General features: G+C 48.9%; 1 protein-coding gene across 2 annotated transcripts; it reads left to right on the top strand.

The window, feature by feature from the left end:
* The first annotated feature begins 3,472 nt into the window (after window positions 1-3,472).
* Window positions 3,473-15,639, top strand: BRI3BP (BRI3 binding protein). 2 transcript variants are annotated; one of them, XM_080941469.1, is made up of 4 exons: window positions 3,473-3,714; window positions 12,341-12,447; window positions 12,795-12,885; window positions 14,798-15,046. In XM_080941469.1, exons 1-4 carry the CDS (start codon window positions 3,484-3,486, stop codon window positions 14,903-14,905), a joined length of 537 nt encoding a protein of 178 aa, XP_080797595.1. In that variant the 5' UTR covers window positions 3,473-3,483; the 3' UTR covers window positions 14,906-15,046. The 2 variants fall into 2 exon arrangements, with proteins under 2 accessions (XP_080797595.1, XP_080797594.1); XM_080941468.1 differs by lacking the exon at window positions 12,795-12,885 and having other exon boundaries at window positions 12,341-12,443; window positions 14,798-15,639.
* The last annotated feature ends 2,232 nt before the right edge of the window (window positions 15,640-17,871 follow it).

The raw sequence follows: 17,871 nt of genomic DNA, 5'->3' as shown, positions 1-17,871 counted from the left end.
ACACAGGAAACTTAAGAGGCTTGGAGAGATGGAGAGATGGCTCAGTGGTTAAGAGCACTGACTGCTCTTCCAGACGTCCTGAATTCAATTCCCAGCAACCACATGGTGGCTCACAACCATCTACAATGGAATCCGATGTCCTCTCTTCTGGTGTGTCTGACAACTGCAGTGTACTCAAGTACACAAAATAAATAAATCTAAAAAAAAAAAAAAACTTCGTTCATTTTGGGAACAGGGTTTCAGTATGTAGCTGGGGTTGTCCTGCTACTCATAGAGATCTGCCTGCCTGTTTCCCACTGCTGAGGTTAAAGGTTTATGCTGTTGTTAAATCCTCCTACAATTTTAGCACAATGTGGTGGCACATGGCCTCAAACCCAGACCTTCCAGGACAGAGACATGCTGATCTCTGAGTTCCAGGCCTGCTGCAGCTACAAAGTGAGACTGTGTCTCAAAGGGGGAAAAAGTTTGACACATAAAAATATCAGTAAAAATATACAAAAAGACAACTCATGAAGAAGTAAATCAAGCCCCCAACAATCAAAACTTCTAGAATGCAGAGCAGGTTGAAAGTAATTTTCAATGTTTCTTTTGTGTGGCTGTTGCCAATTTGAACTCAGATTCGCATGCTTGCATAGCAAAAGATCTCACATAGGGAGGGACCTCAGCTTTGATTTCTCTCTTATGTGGTGTTAGGGCTGGACCCAGAGCCTTTGCACTTGTTCAGTGCATGTTCCCACTGTGCTGGGCCCTGACCTCAACGTTCTCTCTCTTTTCTATATTTATTTTTGTTTCACGAGACAGGTTTTCTCTGTGTAGCTTTGGCTGTCCTGAAACCCTCTGTGTAGACCTGGTTGGCCTCAAACTCAAGATCTGTGAGGCTCTGCCTCCCAAGTGCTGGGATTAAAGGAGTTGGCAACAACGACCTGGCTCCAATATTCTCTTTGGACTGGATCAGGATTTATCTTCCTGGTTGTCTTGTTCAACCAGACTCGGTTTGTTTAATTTAGGGTGTAGAGGATAGAGGAAAATTTATCTTCTGAAGGTTCCGTCCTGGAGTCTAGGAAATAGAGAATGTAAAGGGCACAGGAGAAAAGTGACCTGCCATAATGTGTGCACACAAGAGACCCACGGGACAAGACTGAAGAAGGGCCAGGCTGAATTGGGTGAAAGGTGAGCTGTGCTTGGCTGAAGAGAACACTGGTGTGAAGGTTGTCTTGCTGTCCAGATAAAGCTCCTCCTATGGGTAGTGAAAGTCTCTAGAGGGTTTGTTCACAGAGGAGCTGGGTTGGGACAAACTCCATCAGGAGTTTTCAGGAAATGGGCGGGTCCTAGATAGGATACTCAGAGGAAGCCTCTCCCTGCCTGCCAAGTTCCACACTGCTCTCTGTGAGAATAATCCGTAACTGTATGTGCCCGGATGGTATCTCCTAGATGTTTATTTATTAATTTATTTATTAATTTAATTTTTATGGTTCTGGAGCTTGAGCATAGGACCTTCCACACACTACGCAAGTTAAGTATCCTGCAGGTGGACTGCATCTCTGGTCCACTGAAAACAACGTTAATTCATCTTTATGAATGTTCTACCCACGTCAATGTACATGCACCACATGTGTGCCTGGTGTCCACAGAGGTCAGAAGAGGCTGTCAGTTCTGGTGGAGCTAGAGCTAACGGATGGCTGTAAGCCACCACTCGGGTGCTGGGAACTAAACCTGGGTCTCCAGCCCCTCTCCAGGTCTTAATTTCCTTTAAGAACTATTACTGTGGCAGGCTGTGCTGCACACGCCTTTCGTCCCTGCACTTGGAAGGCAGAGGCGGGAAGATCTCTGAGTTCAAGGCTGGCCTGGTCTGTAGAGTACGTTCTAGGACAGCCAGGGCTACACACAGAGAAGCCCTGTCTCAGAAAACAAAACAACAAAAACCCAAACAATTAACTAAATTGTTGTGTGCATGTGAAAGTCAAAGGAGCGTGTGATGTCAGTTTCTGCTTTTCACTACGTAGGTCCCAGGTATGGAAATCAGGCTGTCGGGCTTGGCAGCAATATCTTTACTTGATGAGCCACTTAGCAGCCCCTCTTTAAGTTTCTTTCTTTCTTTCTTTTCTTCCTTCCTTCCTGATTCTCTTTCTCAATCTCATTTTTCTTTTGAGACAGTGTTTTTTCCTATGTAGCCCTGGTTGTCCCAGACCTTACTCCATAGCCTAGTCAGGCCTTGACTTTATTCCTCCCTTCCTACCTCAGCATTTAGTGGCTGGAGTAACAGACCTGAACCATCCCTTAGCTTTTGATTATTATAAATTAAAAATGTTATATGATTTCTGCTCTCCCCTTGCCTGCTTCCAACCACTCAACTGTACCTCATTTAATTAATTAATTAATTATTAATTAATTTTCCCAGACAAGATATCTTTGTGTAGTCTTGGCTGTTCTGGAACTCACTCTGTAGACCAAGCCAGCCTGGAAATCAGAGAGCCACCTGTCTCTGCATCCTGGTGCTGGGATTAAAGGCCTGAACCACCGCCCAGCTCCTTCTCCTCCTCCTCCTCTTATTTGAAACAGTGTCCCACTGTTTAGGAAAGGCTGTACCAGGACTCGGTATAACTTAGGCTGGCTGTCAGTCTAGCCTTTCTCCCTTAGCTTCTCTAGGGATGGAATGCACAACTGATGCCCTGCCGGTAATACGATTATTGTGGCTCTTAAATCTTTCAAGTGCTTACACCTCGGGTCTTCTTGACTGTCATGGAGGTTCATATATAAGCCGCCCGGTAGTTTTTCCTGTAGGAAGCCCTGAATTGTGGATTGTAAATTCCTCTCATCCCTACACACCTGTAAATTTGAACTCTAGGCCTTGGCTCCTTTAAGTCCTTGTAGGTGACGCGGGGTATTTCCTGATACCAGAATTGTCTGGAGTGACCAACTCTAGACACCTTTCCCCTCCCAACCTCTTTTGACAAGTCCTGAGGAACACCCCTGATCCCATCAAATCCTTTATGCGGGACTGCACGAAGCTAAACCGCTGCTCCGGCTCTCCCTCCTCTCACATCATGTCCCATCGCCAAGCTTCTCCTCTCCAAGCACTTGATGGCTCCGAAATGCCATCAATGCAGGAGGGACCAGAGAAAGAAAGAAAACGCGTGCTTCCCGCGGCCTGCTTTTGGGGTGTGGGGAGGTGACACACACCTGCTCTTCGGTTTTTCAAACGCTTGCAAGGAACCGGTCCAGACCCGGAGAGAGCCTTTGCAAACCCGGCTTGCTCTGCAGAAGAATGCAGAAGAGTCGCTACTATCAGCTTCAGGGGTGCAGGGGAGGGGGGCCTCCCGGGGGCAGCGGGCGGGAGGCGGGGCTTAGTACGCGGGGCGGGGCGGGGCTGCAAGGCGGGGCGGGGCGACGGCGCGCCCACGCGGTGCGGCCCGGAGCCCTCGCTGGCCGTGTGCTCCGCCCTCTCCCCTTTTCAGCCCTGCGACCCTCCTCCCGTGGCCGAACATGGGCGCGCGCGCGTCCCAGGAGTCCCGGGCCCGGGCCCGGGTCGGGCTGCGGGTACTGCTGCCGGTTCTACTTCTGGCGTTGCTGCTGCTGGCGCTGGCGGCTCCTGGAGCGCAGGGGGCTCGGGGCCGCGGGGCTGCGGAAAAGAACAGCCACCGGCGCGCGACGAACAGCTTCTCCCAGAGCGTGAGCAGCCTCTTTGGAGAGGACAACGTGCGCGCGGCTCAGAAGGTGGGCGGCGCGCCCGCGGTCACCTTGCCGGGCCCGGAGACCGTTTGTGGGGGGGGGGGGCACCCGGGCTGGGGACGATCGCGGCCTGCTGCAGCCGGGACCGAGCGGGGCCCCCGGGAGCGCGTGACGCCCACGCGCTACCCTCCGCGTCTCAATGGTCGACCACTATGAGCCAAGCACTGGGGACGTCCGGGTCCCCGCGCGGCCCGGCCTCATGCATGGGCCTTCTGCCTTTCACCCCTTGCCTCGGAGATATCTGGGCCGAGTTCTCCTTTCCAGGGAGTGATGGGGTCTGAGCTATTGCTTTGGCAACCCGATAGCCTACTGTGTGTTTGGGGTGGGGATGGGGAACCTTTTGGTTTGGAGCTTTTGGTTTAGCTTGGGAGCCTAGGGTCTCCAGGACTAAGATGGGCCCCTCCACTAAGGAGCTTTCTCCCAGCTCCGCCGTGGCACCTACGTTAGTTACACCGTGCTGAGAAAAGAGAAGTCAAGATGCACGCGGTTCTTTTTGCCTTTCTCTCGTTTCCTTCCTGGTCTCTGGTCTCGGAGTTGTGGAGTCCAGAGAACTTTGGGTCCAAGTTGGGGCCGGATGAGGTTAGGCCGGTAACTTCACTTGGTGTGTGTGAGTGTGGAGTCCAGAGGTCAGCCTCCGGTATTCAACTTAAGGAGCCATCCACCTTTGTATTTTGAGACAAGTTATCTTATTGCCCGGAAGTTTGAAGATTAGGCCACGCTGGCTGGCCAGTGGGCCTCTGGGATCTTCCTACTCCAGTTCCTCAGCACCTGATTTCAGGTATTCTTGGAATTGTACTCGAGTCCTTATACTTGAACCCAGGTCCTCATGGTTCCACCGGAAGCTCTTTATCACCTGGGCTATACCTCCCCAGTCTCAGTGACTTTTAAATATTTTCTTTATATTGTTTATTTGTTGATTGAGTGCGCCTGTGTGCACATGTACGTACAAAATTCAGAAGACAGCTTTAAGGCATCTTTAAAGTTCTCTGCTTCGACCACTGTCGGTCTTGAGAATCTGGTCATCAAGCCTGGGGCAAGCACCTTTCATTTAAGGCAGAGCCATTTGCGGGTCCCTGGCTTCGAAGTTTTAAACCTCAGTTTCTCTTGCCTGTTAACTGGGGATGGAAATAGTTCTTTTATGTGTTGATGCCGCTGGTTCCTTCCTGGCCTCCGAATCCTGGCTCTCAAAGATTGTTCTTGTAGGCCAGGCTGTTCTCTAAATCAGAAGCAATCCACTTGCCTCTGCTTCCCAAGTGCTGCGATTAAAGGTGTATGCAGTCAATCCCGGCTGTATTTTTATTATGTATTGTGTATTTTTATTTATAAAGATTTACTTATTATCTGTACGGTGTTTTGCCTGCATGTGTGCCTGCAGGCCAGAAGAGGGCACCAGATCTCATTACAGATGGTTGTGAGCCACCAAGTGTTCGCTGGGATTGAACTCAGGACCTCTGGAAGAGCAGGCACTCTTAACCTTTGAGCCATCTCTCCATATTTTTAATTATGTGTATTTGTGTGGCTGTGTGTGATTATTCATGAGTGTGCAGTTGCCCACAGAAACCAGAAGAGGGTATTGGATGCCCCAGAGCTGGGAACCAAACCTGAATTTTTAACTACCAAGCCATCTTTCCAGCCTCCTTGGTGGTTTGAAAACTTATAACAAATATTCATGCACTAACTGCTCACTACTTTTATAGCAGCAGTAGTTTTGGATTCTGGGGACTGAACTCTCAATCTCCTGCAGGCTAAGCACTCAGGGTTGGGCTACCACTGGAGTCTTAGTCTACTTAATAATTTACAATGGATGAAGGAGTTATCACTCTACTACATAGCTGGCATTTGCTACTTTGTGGGTTCCTTCCTCTGTTCCACCCCTTTAACTTCTTTCCTTTCAACCCCCAACACTGGATGTTGTGTTTTATAATAGAGCCAGGATAGGCTTTACAGAGCAGGGTATGGTGGAGGTAGGAGGGGTGCCTCTGCTGGCTCATGCTGAGGTATCCCTTCCTCCTGAGGTACCAGCCATAGGACTCAATGGGTACGATGTAGAATCTAGTTTATTTAGGATTTGGGAAGAAAAGGAGAGGGGGAAGAAGAGAGGTGGGGGAGGGAGGAGGAAAGGTGGGTCAGGAACTTGGCTGGGGAGCCAGGCCTATCTGGCTGTTGCCAGGTAACTGTTGGGCGGAGCATAGAAGGAATGCCAATATTAGGGGAAAAAAGGATAGAGAAAAGGGTCTTCATTATCATTAGATCACTTCCTGCTGATTAGGGGCCTTGAGTTCCTTGGGGGCAAGTTTGATTTGATCTTTCAGGATATATAATTTCGTCTCCTCATCTCTTTGTCCACGGCTACTTGACAGATGGCAGCCAACAGTATCCAACCACCAACCAGCCACACACCTATCCGGGCTCTAGCATTTGAAAAGTCCCTAGACTTCCAGATATCACAGACTCACAGAAACTATCTGCGGCTGACTAAACCGCAACCCTGTTAGAGCACAAGGCGAATCATAGTCACCTGCTTCGGAGCAGCCCCATATCCCCACACCTAGGATTAAAACCAAAACATAACTCTGTGTTTTCTAAAGAAACCAAGATTCTCACTACATCATACTGGGCAATGGCCTTTCATATGTAAATATTTCCTGTCTCCCACTGAGCAAGTAAGTATTCAGTTCCTAGTATCTCCAACCCTCTCACACCCAACTCTCCAGATTCTTCTGCCCAAATGAGAGGCTCTCTTGCACACGTGCTCTCTCGCTCTCTCTCTCTCTCTCACACACACACACATGGGTCTCACTGTGTAGCCCTGGCTGGTTTCAAATTCAAACCTCTCTGCCTTATTCCCTCACTTAACCTAGAACCACTCTGGCAACAGCAATCCTCCTGTCTCCACTCTTACAGCGCTGTGGTTACGTGATACATGGCCATACCTGGCTTTTTAGGTGAATGCTGGGGATCGGAACTGAGGTCCTCATGCTTGCTTAGTGAACCTTTCCTAGGCTGGCTTTGAACTCCCAACCCTCCTAAGTGCTGGGTGTTGAGGCATGAGCCACTGTACCCAGCTCGTGGCATACTTAGGATTGATCCCAGGGCTTCTCCGTGAATAAAGGCAAGCACAGTACTAACATAGCTATAACTCTAGCTCCTTCTTTTTTTTTCTAGTTATGGTAATAAAATACACATCGATCCACAATTTCCTGTCTTCATTCAGCTCTGTAGCTGCAAGCATGGGGCAAGGGTTACACACCCATTGCTCCCAAAGGAAACTCAGTATAGACTAAGCAACTGCTGTATCCCCTGCAGCCAGGTACCTACCTGTTCGTCTCCATCTCCACAGATTTTCTTATTTGGGTTTTTCCATAAAGGGGACCAGACCCTGCTTGCCCTGTGAGTCCAGTCTCGGCAGCCTGCTCGGCTGCTTTTGAAGGGTTGCAGGGAGCGAAGGCTGCGTGTGATGGAGTCCACTGGGGTGTGTCCTTTAAGATGGGACCAAAGCAGGACCCTTGTGTGCAAACTCTTGTGTGTGTACACAGACAGCTTCTGCTATACATGTTAAAAGGGGACATGTTGCCAGGCTGTTCCTGTAATATACACCTATAATCCTGGCATTTGGGGAGGTGGAGGCAGGAGGATTGGTAGATGAAGGTCAGCCTCAGCTACACAGTGAGTTGAAGCCATCTTGGGCTACGAGATATCAAAAGGACTTTAAGAAGGGGATTATTATTATTTTGATTTTTTTTTTTTCAAGACAGGGTTGCTCTGTGTAGCCCAGGCTGGCCTCAAACTCTGAGAACCACTTGCCTCTGTCTCCAAGTGCTGGGATTAAAGTATACCGCCGCTGCCTGGCTACTTTTATTTGCGAGCGAGCTCCTGTGTGCGTGTGTACGTGCGTGTGTGCATGTGCGTGTGCGTGTGCGTGTGTGTGTGTGTGTGTGTGTGTGTGTGTGTGTGTGTAGGTGCCCTGAGCTGGAGTTGCAGGGAGTTGTGAGCTGCTTGATGTGGGTGCTGGGATCTGAACTCACGGCTTCTGCAAGAACAGCAAGTGCTTTACTGCTGAGCTACCTCTCCACCTTCCTCTTGAAATTTTAATGTGGAAAGATGTGACCAAGCTGTCCTCTAGGTGTGCTAGACTCCTTTCCTGATGTCCCATGAGCAGCTGTACCATGTAAACTCTGGTCCTGCCTTTCCTGGGGCCTTTTTTTTTTTTTTCCTTTGCTAATCTTCAGTTGAACAGTTAATTGGTCTGTTTCGTTTTTATGGAACCTTCCCCCTTGCTGCTTGCAGGGATGTAGTTTGAGGAAAAGAATGAACAGCTCCCTGGTCCTTTCTCTCCCACCCTACTCATTTGAGCAGCAGTATTGAAGGTCATTGAATCGCCTCCTGTATGAGCTGACAGAGGAGGCCTGGACACTCATGGTGACTCAACCACCAGATACAATGTCTCCTCTTCACATCTCTCTCTCTCTCTCTCTCTCTGTGTGTGTGTGTGTGTGTGTCTGTGTGTATGCCAGCCACAGTGTTTGTGTGATCGGAGATCAGAGGACAATTTGGGAGGGAGTCTCCATTTTTTTGTCAGGCATAGTGGCAAGTTCTTTTACCCACTGAGCTATCCCCCTGACTCTTCTCCTTTCTTTCTTCACTTCTGAAACACTGAAAAGTTGAAGGGATAGCGAACACCTTCAGCTGCCTTCATGTGCCGCTCAGATTTTCGGTTTTTCTACATGCGCACCACATACATACTTAATGAGGGTTTTTTTTTTTTTTTTTTAAGATTTATTTATTTTATGTATGTGGGTACACTGTCACTGTCTTCAGACACACCAGAAAAGGGCATCAGATCCCATTACAGATGGTTGTGAGCCACCGTGTGGTTGCTGGGAATTGAACTCAGGACCTCTGGAAGAGCAGTCAGTGCTCTTAACCACTGAGCCATCTCTCCAGCCCCCTGCTTTGTTTTTTAAACCATTTGAAATAAGACAAGAGATCTGCACAGTCTACAAACATCATCCCACCCAGGAAACTTGTATCTACTGTAATAATATTTTACAATATTCAAGTGGTATTCACATTTCCTTGTGTGTGCACGTGTGTGTGCACGTCTGTGTGTCTGTGTGCATGTGCATGTATGAGCATGCTCGCATCACTTGAACCATGCCTGTCGTCGTTCTTCGAGCAGTCTCCGCTTTTTTAAAAGATTTATTTTTAATAATGAGTGTATGTGTGGTTGTGTGGGAACTTGAGCAAGTGAGCGCACGCACATCAGGCCTTTGGATGGTAGAAAGGGGTGTCAGATCCCCTAGGAGTAAAGTATAGGGACATGGTGGAGGGGCTGAGGTGAAAAGCAGCCAGGCCACAGTAGTGCATGCCTGCAATCTCAGCAGCCAGGAGGCTGATGCAGGGGTGGTGTTGGGTGGAGCGTGGGTGCCACTGAGACAGGGGGGGGGGGACACATGAGACCTAACTTTAAAAAGAAATAAAGCCGGGCACGTTGGGAAATCCCAGCCCTGAATGGGTAAAAGCGGGAAAGTCAGGATTTGAAAGTTGCCCTTGAGAAGGTAAAGGCGCCTGCTGTGAACTGACTTTAATCCTGAGAACCCCATTCCCTGGGTGCTTCTCCCCCTAAGCACTTTTTATCTGATTATTTTTTCCGCCTGTTTTCTTTGGTGGCAACACCTCATTTCAGGGCAGCCTGCTCTCCTCCTCTGTTGGCCAGCCACATAGTTACTGTTCCATGTTGGTATCCACTGGCTCCGCCTCGGGGCTCTGGGCTTGCTGTCACACACCAGGAAGCCAGTACCCCATGTGTGCTCAGAACTAGAGAGTGCTGGTCTCACTGCTTTGAAGCCAGAAATCTGAGGTCATCTTTCTGGTAGGCTATGAATGTGCCTGCAGGGCTCTTCCCTCTCTGTGTGTCTCTGACATTAGCTCTTTTGTTTGTTTTTGTCCCCCCCCCACCCCAACCCAGGATTTCCCTGTGGTAGCCCTGGCTGTTCTAGAACTCACTCTGTAGACCCTGCTTGGCCTTGAACTCACAGAGATCCACCTGCCTCTTCCCCGTGTGCTGGTATCAAAGGTGTGAGCCACCACAGTCTGGCTTTTTTCTTTTTTTTCTAACAAGACCCAGGACCTCATGGGTGCTAGGCAAATATTCTACCGCTGAGCTACACCCACCCCCAACTGTTTTATTCTCAGGCTCTAACTAATGCATCCTAGTTGGCCTGGGACGAGTTCAGTAGCTCAAGGCAGGGTTTGAACTTTTGCAATCTTCCTGCCTGTTTGAGAACACAAAGGTCCTTGTGCTCATGGGTAAGCACTGGGGAAACCAGGCATGTTACACACATGTTCTTTTTGTATAACCTGTTTTGTGCCCAGAGGGCCGGGAATGGAGGTTGCTAACGTGTAGGGCCAGGCGATGCCTGCCTGTTTCCCCCCAAGCTACCACAACCAGGACCCCAATAGTCTAGATGATCTCTGCATTTTCTATATGGCCAGCGGTTTCCCCAGGCTCCCACAAACAGGACCAGAGGTGGTTGATAGCCCAGATGACTCCTGTGCCTTCTGTGTGACTGTATGAGGGAGACCACACCAGACGCTCCCCTAGGCCATTAAGAAAATAATAGCTCACACTTTTAGTCCCAGCACTCAGGAGGCAGAGGTAGGCCGATCTCTGTGATTTCAAGACCAGGCTGGTCTGCAAAGAAACCCTGTCTCAAAAAAAAAAAAAAAAAAAAAAAAAAAAAAGCAAACACGTGAAGCCCATCTTCATGGAAAGGAGTGACATGTACTTTGAGAATGATTTTGATGTAATTATCATGCCTCCTTGTACACATAGGATTGTTTTACACCAGGAAACCTCCCTTGCAAATTGCACTGTACTGAAATATGCCTAAAATAAACTTCGTGATGTCAGACTCTAGACGGTTGAATCAACCCCCGCTGCTGAGTTGTGCTGAACTGGGTTTCCTTCCTCTTGCCTCTTGTGGATCATGGGAACTTTAGCTTGTCACTCTGCCAGCCCTGGTGTGGGCAGAGACACTCCCCTTATCCCACCCCACACACCCTCCACACACCTGCCTCAGCCTCCTGAGTAGCTGGGATGACAAACCTGTCCCACTGACACACCTCTGCCCTATTAGACTTGGTCTTATTGTCAGCAAATGACTTCCTTAAAGGCCTGTTCAATGTCTTCAAACGTTCCCTCAGTGGGTGTCAGAGACTTCACATTCAAATTTAGGAGAACCCCATCAATTCCCTAAACCCTGAGTCTCCTCGTGTGTCTAGCTTTGCCAGAGGGACAGGCGTGTGACTGAAAGGGTGGGGACCTGCCCTGGCATGTCCTCTCCCTCCTGTCCAGTGTATAGCCCAAGGAAAGAACCTCTGGTTTGGATTTGCCCTCCCTGAAGCCTTGCCACCCTGTCGCTCACTGCTCTGACTAGACCAGGTGACCTAACGTGATGAGCCTCTTCAGCTTCCGGTGTTGTTGCATCCTCTCTTGGTCCCATTTCCCAGCTGGGAAAAACAAGGCTGGCTTTGAACTCACACAGTATACCCTGGAGCATTGAAATTAAAGGCGAACACCAGTATGCCTTGTTTTTCATGATTTTCTTTTTTAAGATTAGTTTTATTGTGTGTGTGTGTGTGTGTGCGCGCGCGCGCTAGGAAAACTTACATCCCTAGCCCTAGTTTTGAGTTATATGCTACGTGTATATAATATCACTGTTAAGGTTTCTTTTGCTGTGATGAAACACCATGACCAAAGCAACCTGGGAGGAAAGGGTTTATTTGACTTAGGCTTTCTTCTATTTTATTTTATGTTAGTACACTGAAGACCAGAAGAGGGCTTCAGATCTCATTACAGATGGTTGTGAGCCACCATGGGAATTGAACTCAGGACCTCTGGAAGAGCAGTCAATGCTCTTAACCACTAAGCCCTCTCTCCAGCCCTGAATTATGCTTTCATCATTAAAGAAAGTCAGGGCAGGAACTTAAACTGGGCAGGAACCTGGGGGCAGGAACCAATGCAGAGGCCATGGAGGAGTGCCACTTAACTGGCCTGTTTCCCATGGCTTGCTCAGCCTGCTTTGTGTAGAACCCAGGACCACCAGCCTAGGGATGGCACCACCCACAGTGGGCTGGACCCTCCCACATCAATCGCTAATTAAGAAAATGCCCTACAAGGTTTGCCTACAAGCTTAATCTTTGGGAGGCATTTTCTCCTTTGAGGGTCTGTCCCTCTCTGACGAAACCAGCTGTGCCAAGTTGACAGGAAACTAGGCAGCATTCAAGAGATAAGGAGAGGAGGCAGGAGCTCAAATTAGAGCATGGGCTCAGGCTTCATGGTCAGGTGGTCCTTTAGAGAACCAACTGCCCAGGGAAGCATCTTGAGTACAGAAACTCCCAGGCAGAGGAGCCAGACACCCTGACCAAGAGCCAGCAGAACGATAGGAGAAATGGTAAGTGCAGTTTGCCATTTGGCTACAGACTGCTTATGATATGAGGCAGCTCCTGTTTTTCTGTCGAGTCCTCTCCGGAACTCATACTTCAGAAACCGAGTGGCTTGGGGCGACAGTGAATTGGTTGATTCCTTACTGTCTTCTCATCCCTGCAGTTACTATCCAGGCTGACCGAGCGGTTTGTTCAGGGAGTGGACATGTTCTTAGAGACATTATGGAAAATTTGGATGGAGCTGTTAGAAGTCCTTGGGCTTGACGGTAGGTACGGGAATGCGCATACTCGGAATTTGGGTGGCGTGCTTTTGTTTTAAGGGGCAGTCTCTCTGTGTAGGGAGTCTCTGTGTCCCCCCCAGCTGAGAGTACGGGAGAGGGCTGAAGGTAGGGAGCATCACAGGGAGGAAGGAGCATTTTAGCTTCCATAGCTGAACCTGTGGTCTGTGAAACTTTAAAAGCTGTGGGGGTACCCAGGAAGTGGTGGAGCGCACCTTTAAACCTAGCACATTGGAGGCAGAAGCAGGTGGATCTCTGTGAGTTTGAGGCCAGCCTGATCTATATAGTAAGTTCCAGGATGGCCAGTGCTATTACAAAGACAAAAAAAAAGGTGGGCAGAGCCTACAGTGATGATGCTCTGGGCCACATGGAGCCCCCGGAAGCCAGAAGAAGGCAGAAGAGGCAGAGGCTCCTTAGAGCTCTCTCGCAGGTATGCTCAGGGCCATGTTTCAGCATAACCAGAGACACAGTCAGTAGAGAGAAAGGAGTGGAGGAGTCAGAGGACAGCAGGGCTTTGGCTGCACAGCCCTGGACTTGGACTTTTTGGCTTTTGGAACTGGGAGAGGAGATGAATCTCACCGTCTAATGATCATCAGCTACCTGGTGTGTGGGGGTTCAGTTGCAGCAGAGCCAGAAAACCGTTATAGCGGTGTAACAGGATCCCCTCAGAATCTGTTAGCCCTGGGCATCCTTTCTTTACAGATCGAGGACCAGGGTTCATGGTGGAGCCAGGCTGCACAGGCCGGGGCTCACACATCACCACAATTGTCTGCTCTTCACCACTGACCCCACTTCCAGCCTTGAATCACAGAGTTCAGCCTTTGAAAGGCCTCACACCAGGTCTTGGCTCCTTGCTACTCAGGTAGTGAAGAGAAGGTAGAGAGGTGGCCCTCAGAATGCTGTGTGTGAGGCACGCAGCCCCCTTGGGACCAAGCTGAGTCAACATATCACCAAACATTGCAACCGTGTGCAATCCTGCGAGGCTGCCTCAGCCATGACCTGCTGGGATTGTGCAACTCCGGGTTACCATCCCTGGGCAGGGAGTCCTGTGGAGAGAAAACCACATTGCAAGGAATTGCATGCAGCCCGGGCTGGGAAACAACAGAGCAAGATAGCTCAGGACCCTAGGCATCACTGCGGAAACTTGGCCAGCTGCGATCACCTGAGAGTGAATTACCTTGTTTCTGTGCTGTGAGTCTCCGTCTTGGTTTAACTAAGCTGCAGGGCACCCGAAGGCCTTTGGGAACCGTAACTCAAGCTCAGAACCAGGGCCATCTTCAAGGTGGCTGCTCCCAGCTCCCAAGCACTTTGTTCCCCATCAGTTTTTAGAGTATTAGTTATAGCGCAGATCGGTTTGCTAGCAGTGAGCTTTGAGGTATATAGAGACGCTCTACTGGTCTAGTTACTGAGTGACATTTACCCTGGCATGGTGGCTCATGCCTTTAATCCTCATACTCAGAGGCAAGCAGATCTCGGTGACTTCAAGACCAGCCTGGTCTACATGAGGACTCCCCATCCCACCTCAAAGTGGTGTAATCATTTTTACTGTTCGTCTTGCTGTTACTTTTGGTTTTGTGGTTGTAAATTTGCTTTGTTTTGGAGATGGCGCCCCCTTTGTGCCACACTAGCCTTAAACTCACTATGGTAGAACCAAGGGTGACCTTGAGCATCTGATCCTCCTGCCTCAGCTTCCTGAGTGCTGGGCTGACAGATGAGAGCCACTGTAACCATCCTGCGGGGACAGCTCCTTGTGGACATGAGGACTTGAGTTTGAACTCCAGCACCATTTTTATAAAAGTGGGTCTCTCTGTGCAGCCCTGACTGTCCTGGAACTCATCTGTAGATCAGGTTAGCCTCAAACTCACAAATCCATCTGCGGGTGTTAAAGGCGTGAGCTACCACTGCCCAGCGTGTAAAACTGTTTTTCGAGATTTATCATTTTTCTGCGTTAATGGGTGTTTTGTCTACATGCACATCTGTGCACCTCACGTCTGCAGAACCCAAGGATCTGTCTGACGTTCCCCTGCCTCTGGAGTTACAGGTAGTCGGGAACTACCACGCGCTTGCTGGAAATCAAACTGGGTGTCTTGCAGGAGTAGCCAGTGCTTTTAAATACTGAGCCGTCTCTCCAGCTCTATAAGAGCTGTTTGAAACTCATGAGGAGGCTAATAGTCCCGAGAGGCCACCTGTGCTTCCCGCAAGGATTTGCTTTATTTTGCTTCTGTGGTGTTGGGTTGTGACAGGAGCCTACCGGTTGGTTACCAGAGCTCAGCTGTCCTAGCTGCTTACAGAGAAGATCCTGACCATGTGGGAATAACTGACCCTGTCCTCTGTTTTTACAGTGTCCAACCTGTCACAGTACTTCAGCCCAGCCTCTGTGTCCAACAGCCCCGCCCGGGCCCTGGTGCTGGTTGGTGTGGTTCTCCTGGCCTACTGGTTCTTGTCCCTGACCTTGGGTTTCACCTTCAGCTTCCTCCACCTGGTGTTTGGCCGCTTCTTCTGGCTCGTGCGCGTCATCCTGTTCTCCATGTCCTGCGTGTATATCCTCCATAAGTACGAGGGCGACCCTGAGCACGCCGTGCTGCCGCTCTGCATCGTGGTGGCCATCTATTTCATGACGGGGCCCATGGGCTACTGGCGAGGCAGTCCTGGTGGCCTCTGCAGCCCCAGTGTAGAGGAGAAGCTGGAACACCTGGAGAACCAGGTGAGATTGCTCAACATCCGCCTCAACCGGGTGCTCGAGAACCTCGACCGCTCCAAGGACAAGTGAAGGTCAGCTGCCTGACCGTCCAACCAGCTAGTGACGTCAGAAGACAGCAAAAGAAGAGAAGAGCTGGCAACCCCACCAAACCCCAACCCTCCCAATAAACTGAGCAAAAATGCCAAGCCTGGTCTCTCCCACTGTGTCATCCTTAGGAGCCATCGGAGGAGAGAGAACTTAACGTCGCTTGCCAGTGGGAAAACATTTTTAAAACAACGGATCTACCCCTGTTAGCTGTGTAGTCAGATAAATTTATCTGTGCATAGAACATAAAGTTGATTTTTTTTTCCAAACATTTAATTACATCTTTTGTAAGGTTTTTAAATAAAGGCAGACAGAGTCAAGTTTATCAGTACTTTGAAGGAAGCACTTGACGTTTTAAGGAGGTTTAAATTGGCCGGTGGCTTGAGCAGTGTAACTTCGTCTTCCCAAATGTGACCTTTCTTTTATGTCTTTTGGGGTTGGTGGTGACCTGGTTAACAAGTGCTGTGTCTTGATATTGTGAACACTTAGGCTTCAGAGTTTCGGGTCCTAGGGACCCCGTGAGCTTGCTGTCCGTTGTGTTCCTTCATGTTTCTGTTTTGTATGGTGCTGGGGATGCTGAGCCCACCCCGACCCCTGACCATTATATTTCTGAATGAAGGTACCCATAGACGTCCTGAGTTCTCCTCTCTGGACTTCAATGTAGACTAACCCTAACCTTTCCAGAAAGAAAGTACGTGGATGGAGCTGCAAACTGTCTTTGGAGATTGATGCTAAGCCCTTCTGGGTGGGCCCTGAAGATCATTCCAGAATCCAGCTGAATTTCACATTCCCAGATAGCCACCTGGACCCTGATGGGGTTTGCTTTTTTGTTTTCTTTGCTTCTAATTACTCAGGACCACAGAAGAAAAAAGAACCGTTCATGGCCAGTAACACCCTTCGTTTCATTCCTTCTAGAACATTCATAGGCACAGGCAACCTTGAGATCGGAATTGTTTGTCCTGAAATTTCTATAATTGTGTGTTAAGTGCTTTTTAAGTCTGGGGTCCAGGGCATTGCTGTTCTAGCTGAAGCTCTGGGTGCAGAGACCTTTCTGCCAGCATTCTGTGGAAAGCAAGCTGGCTTTTGAAGGATAGGACTAGGGTCGCCTGTGAGGACTAAGTCCTTCCATGAACCCTGGAGCCGCTGAGTTCCTACTTCAGCTTGGCAGAGACACCTGTCGGCTCTCATGGCAGACCTTGGTGGAGGGACCCAGCTAATGCCAGCTCTGGTGCTGTGTGTCTCTGAAATTCTGTCTTTGGTATCTGCCACACAGATTTGGGTCTTTGAGGATGTTGCTAAGAGAGGGAGAGACCGCTGTTGTTGAGGGGACAGTGTGGGACTCTCACTTTCCTGAATTTCCTTCTGGAACTTGTACTGGGGAAATCTCTTCCCAAACATTGAAAACCCACAACTTGTGGTTTGAAACACTTTGATTATATTGTTTAGAGACAAATCTACTTGCAGCACAGGGTGTAAGTAGCCAGGGAAGGGGCATGCTGGTGGCTAATGTCGTCTTTCCTTCCAGATGTCCAGCCATATCATACTAAAGATTGATTTGCAGATGATGGCTAGGGGACAGTTGCTCTCTATAAAGCTGAACATTCTTGCTCTTGTCTTGGTTCCTCAGTGGCCACTGAGATGTTCTAGGTTGGGTCCTATACTGTCCACTGTAGCTGAGTGTGCAATCCATGTATTCAGGAGGTAGAGGCAGGAGGATTGCTGCTATTTTAAGGCCAGCCTGGTCTAAGTGGTATATTCCAGGCCAGTCAGGATTACATAGCAAAACCAAAAGCCGGGTATAGTAGCACAGGAGGTTCAGAGGCAGGCACATCTGAGTTTGAGGCCAGTCTGGTCTATATAGTGAATTCCAGGCCAGGCAGCATTATTTATTGAGGCCTTATCTCCAAACAATAGCAAGAAAAAAAGGTTAAAAAATCTGCAATATTTTTTTCCACCTGACCAAATGTAGACTCTAAAGCCAGTTTTATAGTTGAATATACGTGTATATGTACACGATATATATTCATGTATATACATACACAAGATGCCTTCATTTTAATTTTTACATTTAATTATGATTTTTTTTTGAGACAGGGTCTCATGTATTTAAGGCTGGCCTTGAACTTACTAAGTAGCTGAGACTGGCCTTAAACTTCTGATCCTCCTGACCCCACCCCCGGAGCACAGGAATGACAGCTGTAGAGACAACACTCCCATAGTATGCCAGCCTTGGGGTGAGCATGGTCTGTGCGTGTTAAGAGAGCACTTTATAGAATCCAGTCCTGGGATGCCTTCATTTAAGTGGAAGAATGTACGAACCACAGTAGAGTGTTACTTGAAATTCTAGTAGCTTTTTTGTTTTGAAAACCTCATGACGTTTGGTGTTTGATGCATGCATTTTACCTTGTCTGTTTTTTTTTTTTTTTTTTTTAAGGTAGGGTCTCCTCATAGCGCTGGCTGTCCTAGAACTCCTTGTGTAGACCAAGCTGCACTCTAACTCACAGAGACCCATCTGCCTCTGAATGCTAGTATTAAAGGCCTTGGGCCACCATGCCTAGCATTGTTTGGATGTAATCTCCCCCCCCCCCCGTAGTTAATTTTTTTTCTTTTTCTATCTTCATTCCATGGAAG

The sequence above is a fragment of the Micromys minutus genome (assembly GCF_963924665.1).
Source record: "Micromys minutus genome assembly, chromosome: 29".
Classification (NCBI taxonomy): Eukaryota; Metazoa; Chordata; class Mammalia; order Rodentia; family Muridae; genus Micromys; species Micromys minutus.
This window is presented reverse-complemented; position numbering and strand designations above follow the sequence as displayed.

Excerpts from the sequence above, each read along its gene's own strand:
- BRI3BP (XM_080941468.1), top strand. The coding sequence starts at position 3,484 with ATGGGCGCGCGCGCGTCCCAGGAGTCCCGGGCCCGGGCCCGGGTCGGG. Across the intron at positions 3,715-12,340 it reads ACGTGCGCGCGGCTCAGAAG|TTACTATCCAGGCTGACCGA; the intron begins GTGGGCGGCGCG and ends TCATCCCTGCAG. Across the intron at positions 12,444-14,797 it reads AGAAGTCCTTGGGCTTGACG|TGTCCAACCTGTCACAGTAC; the intron begins GTAGGTACGGGA and ends CTGTTTTTACAG.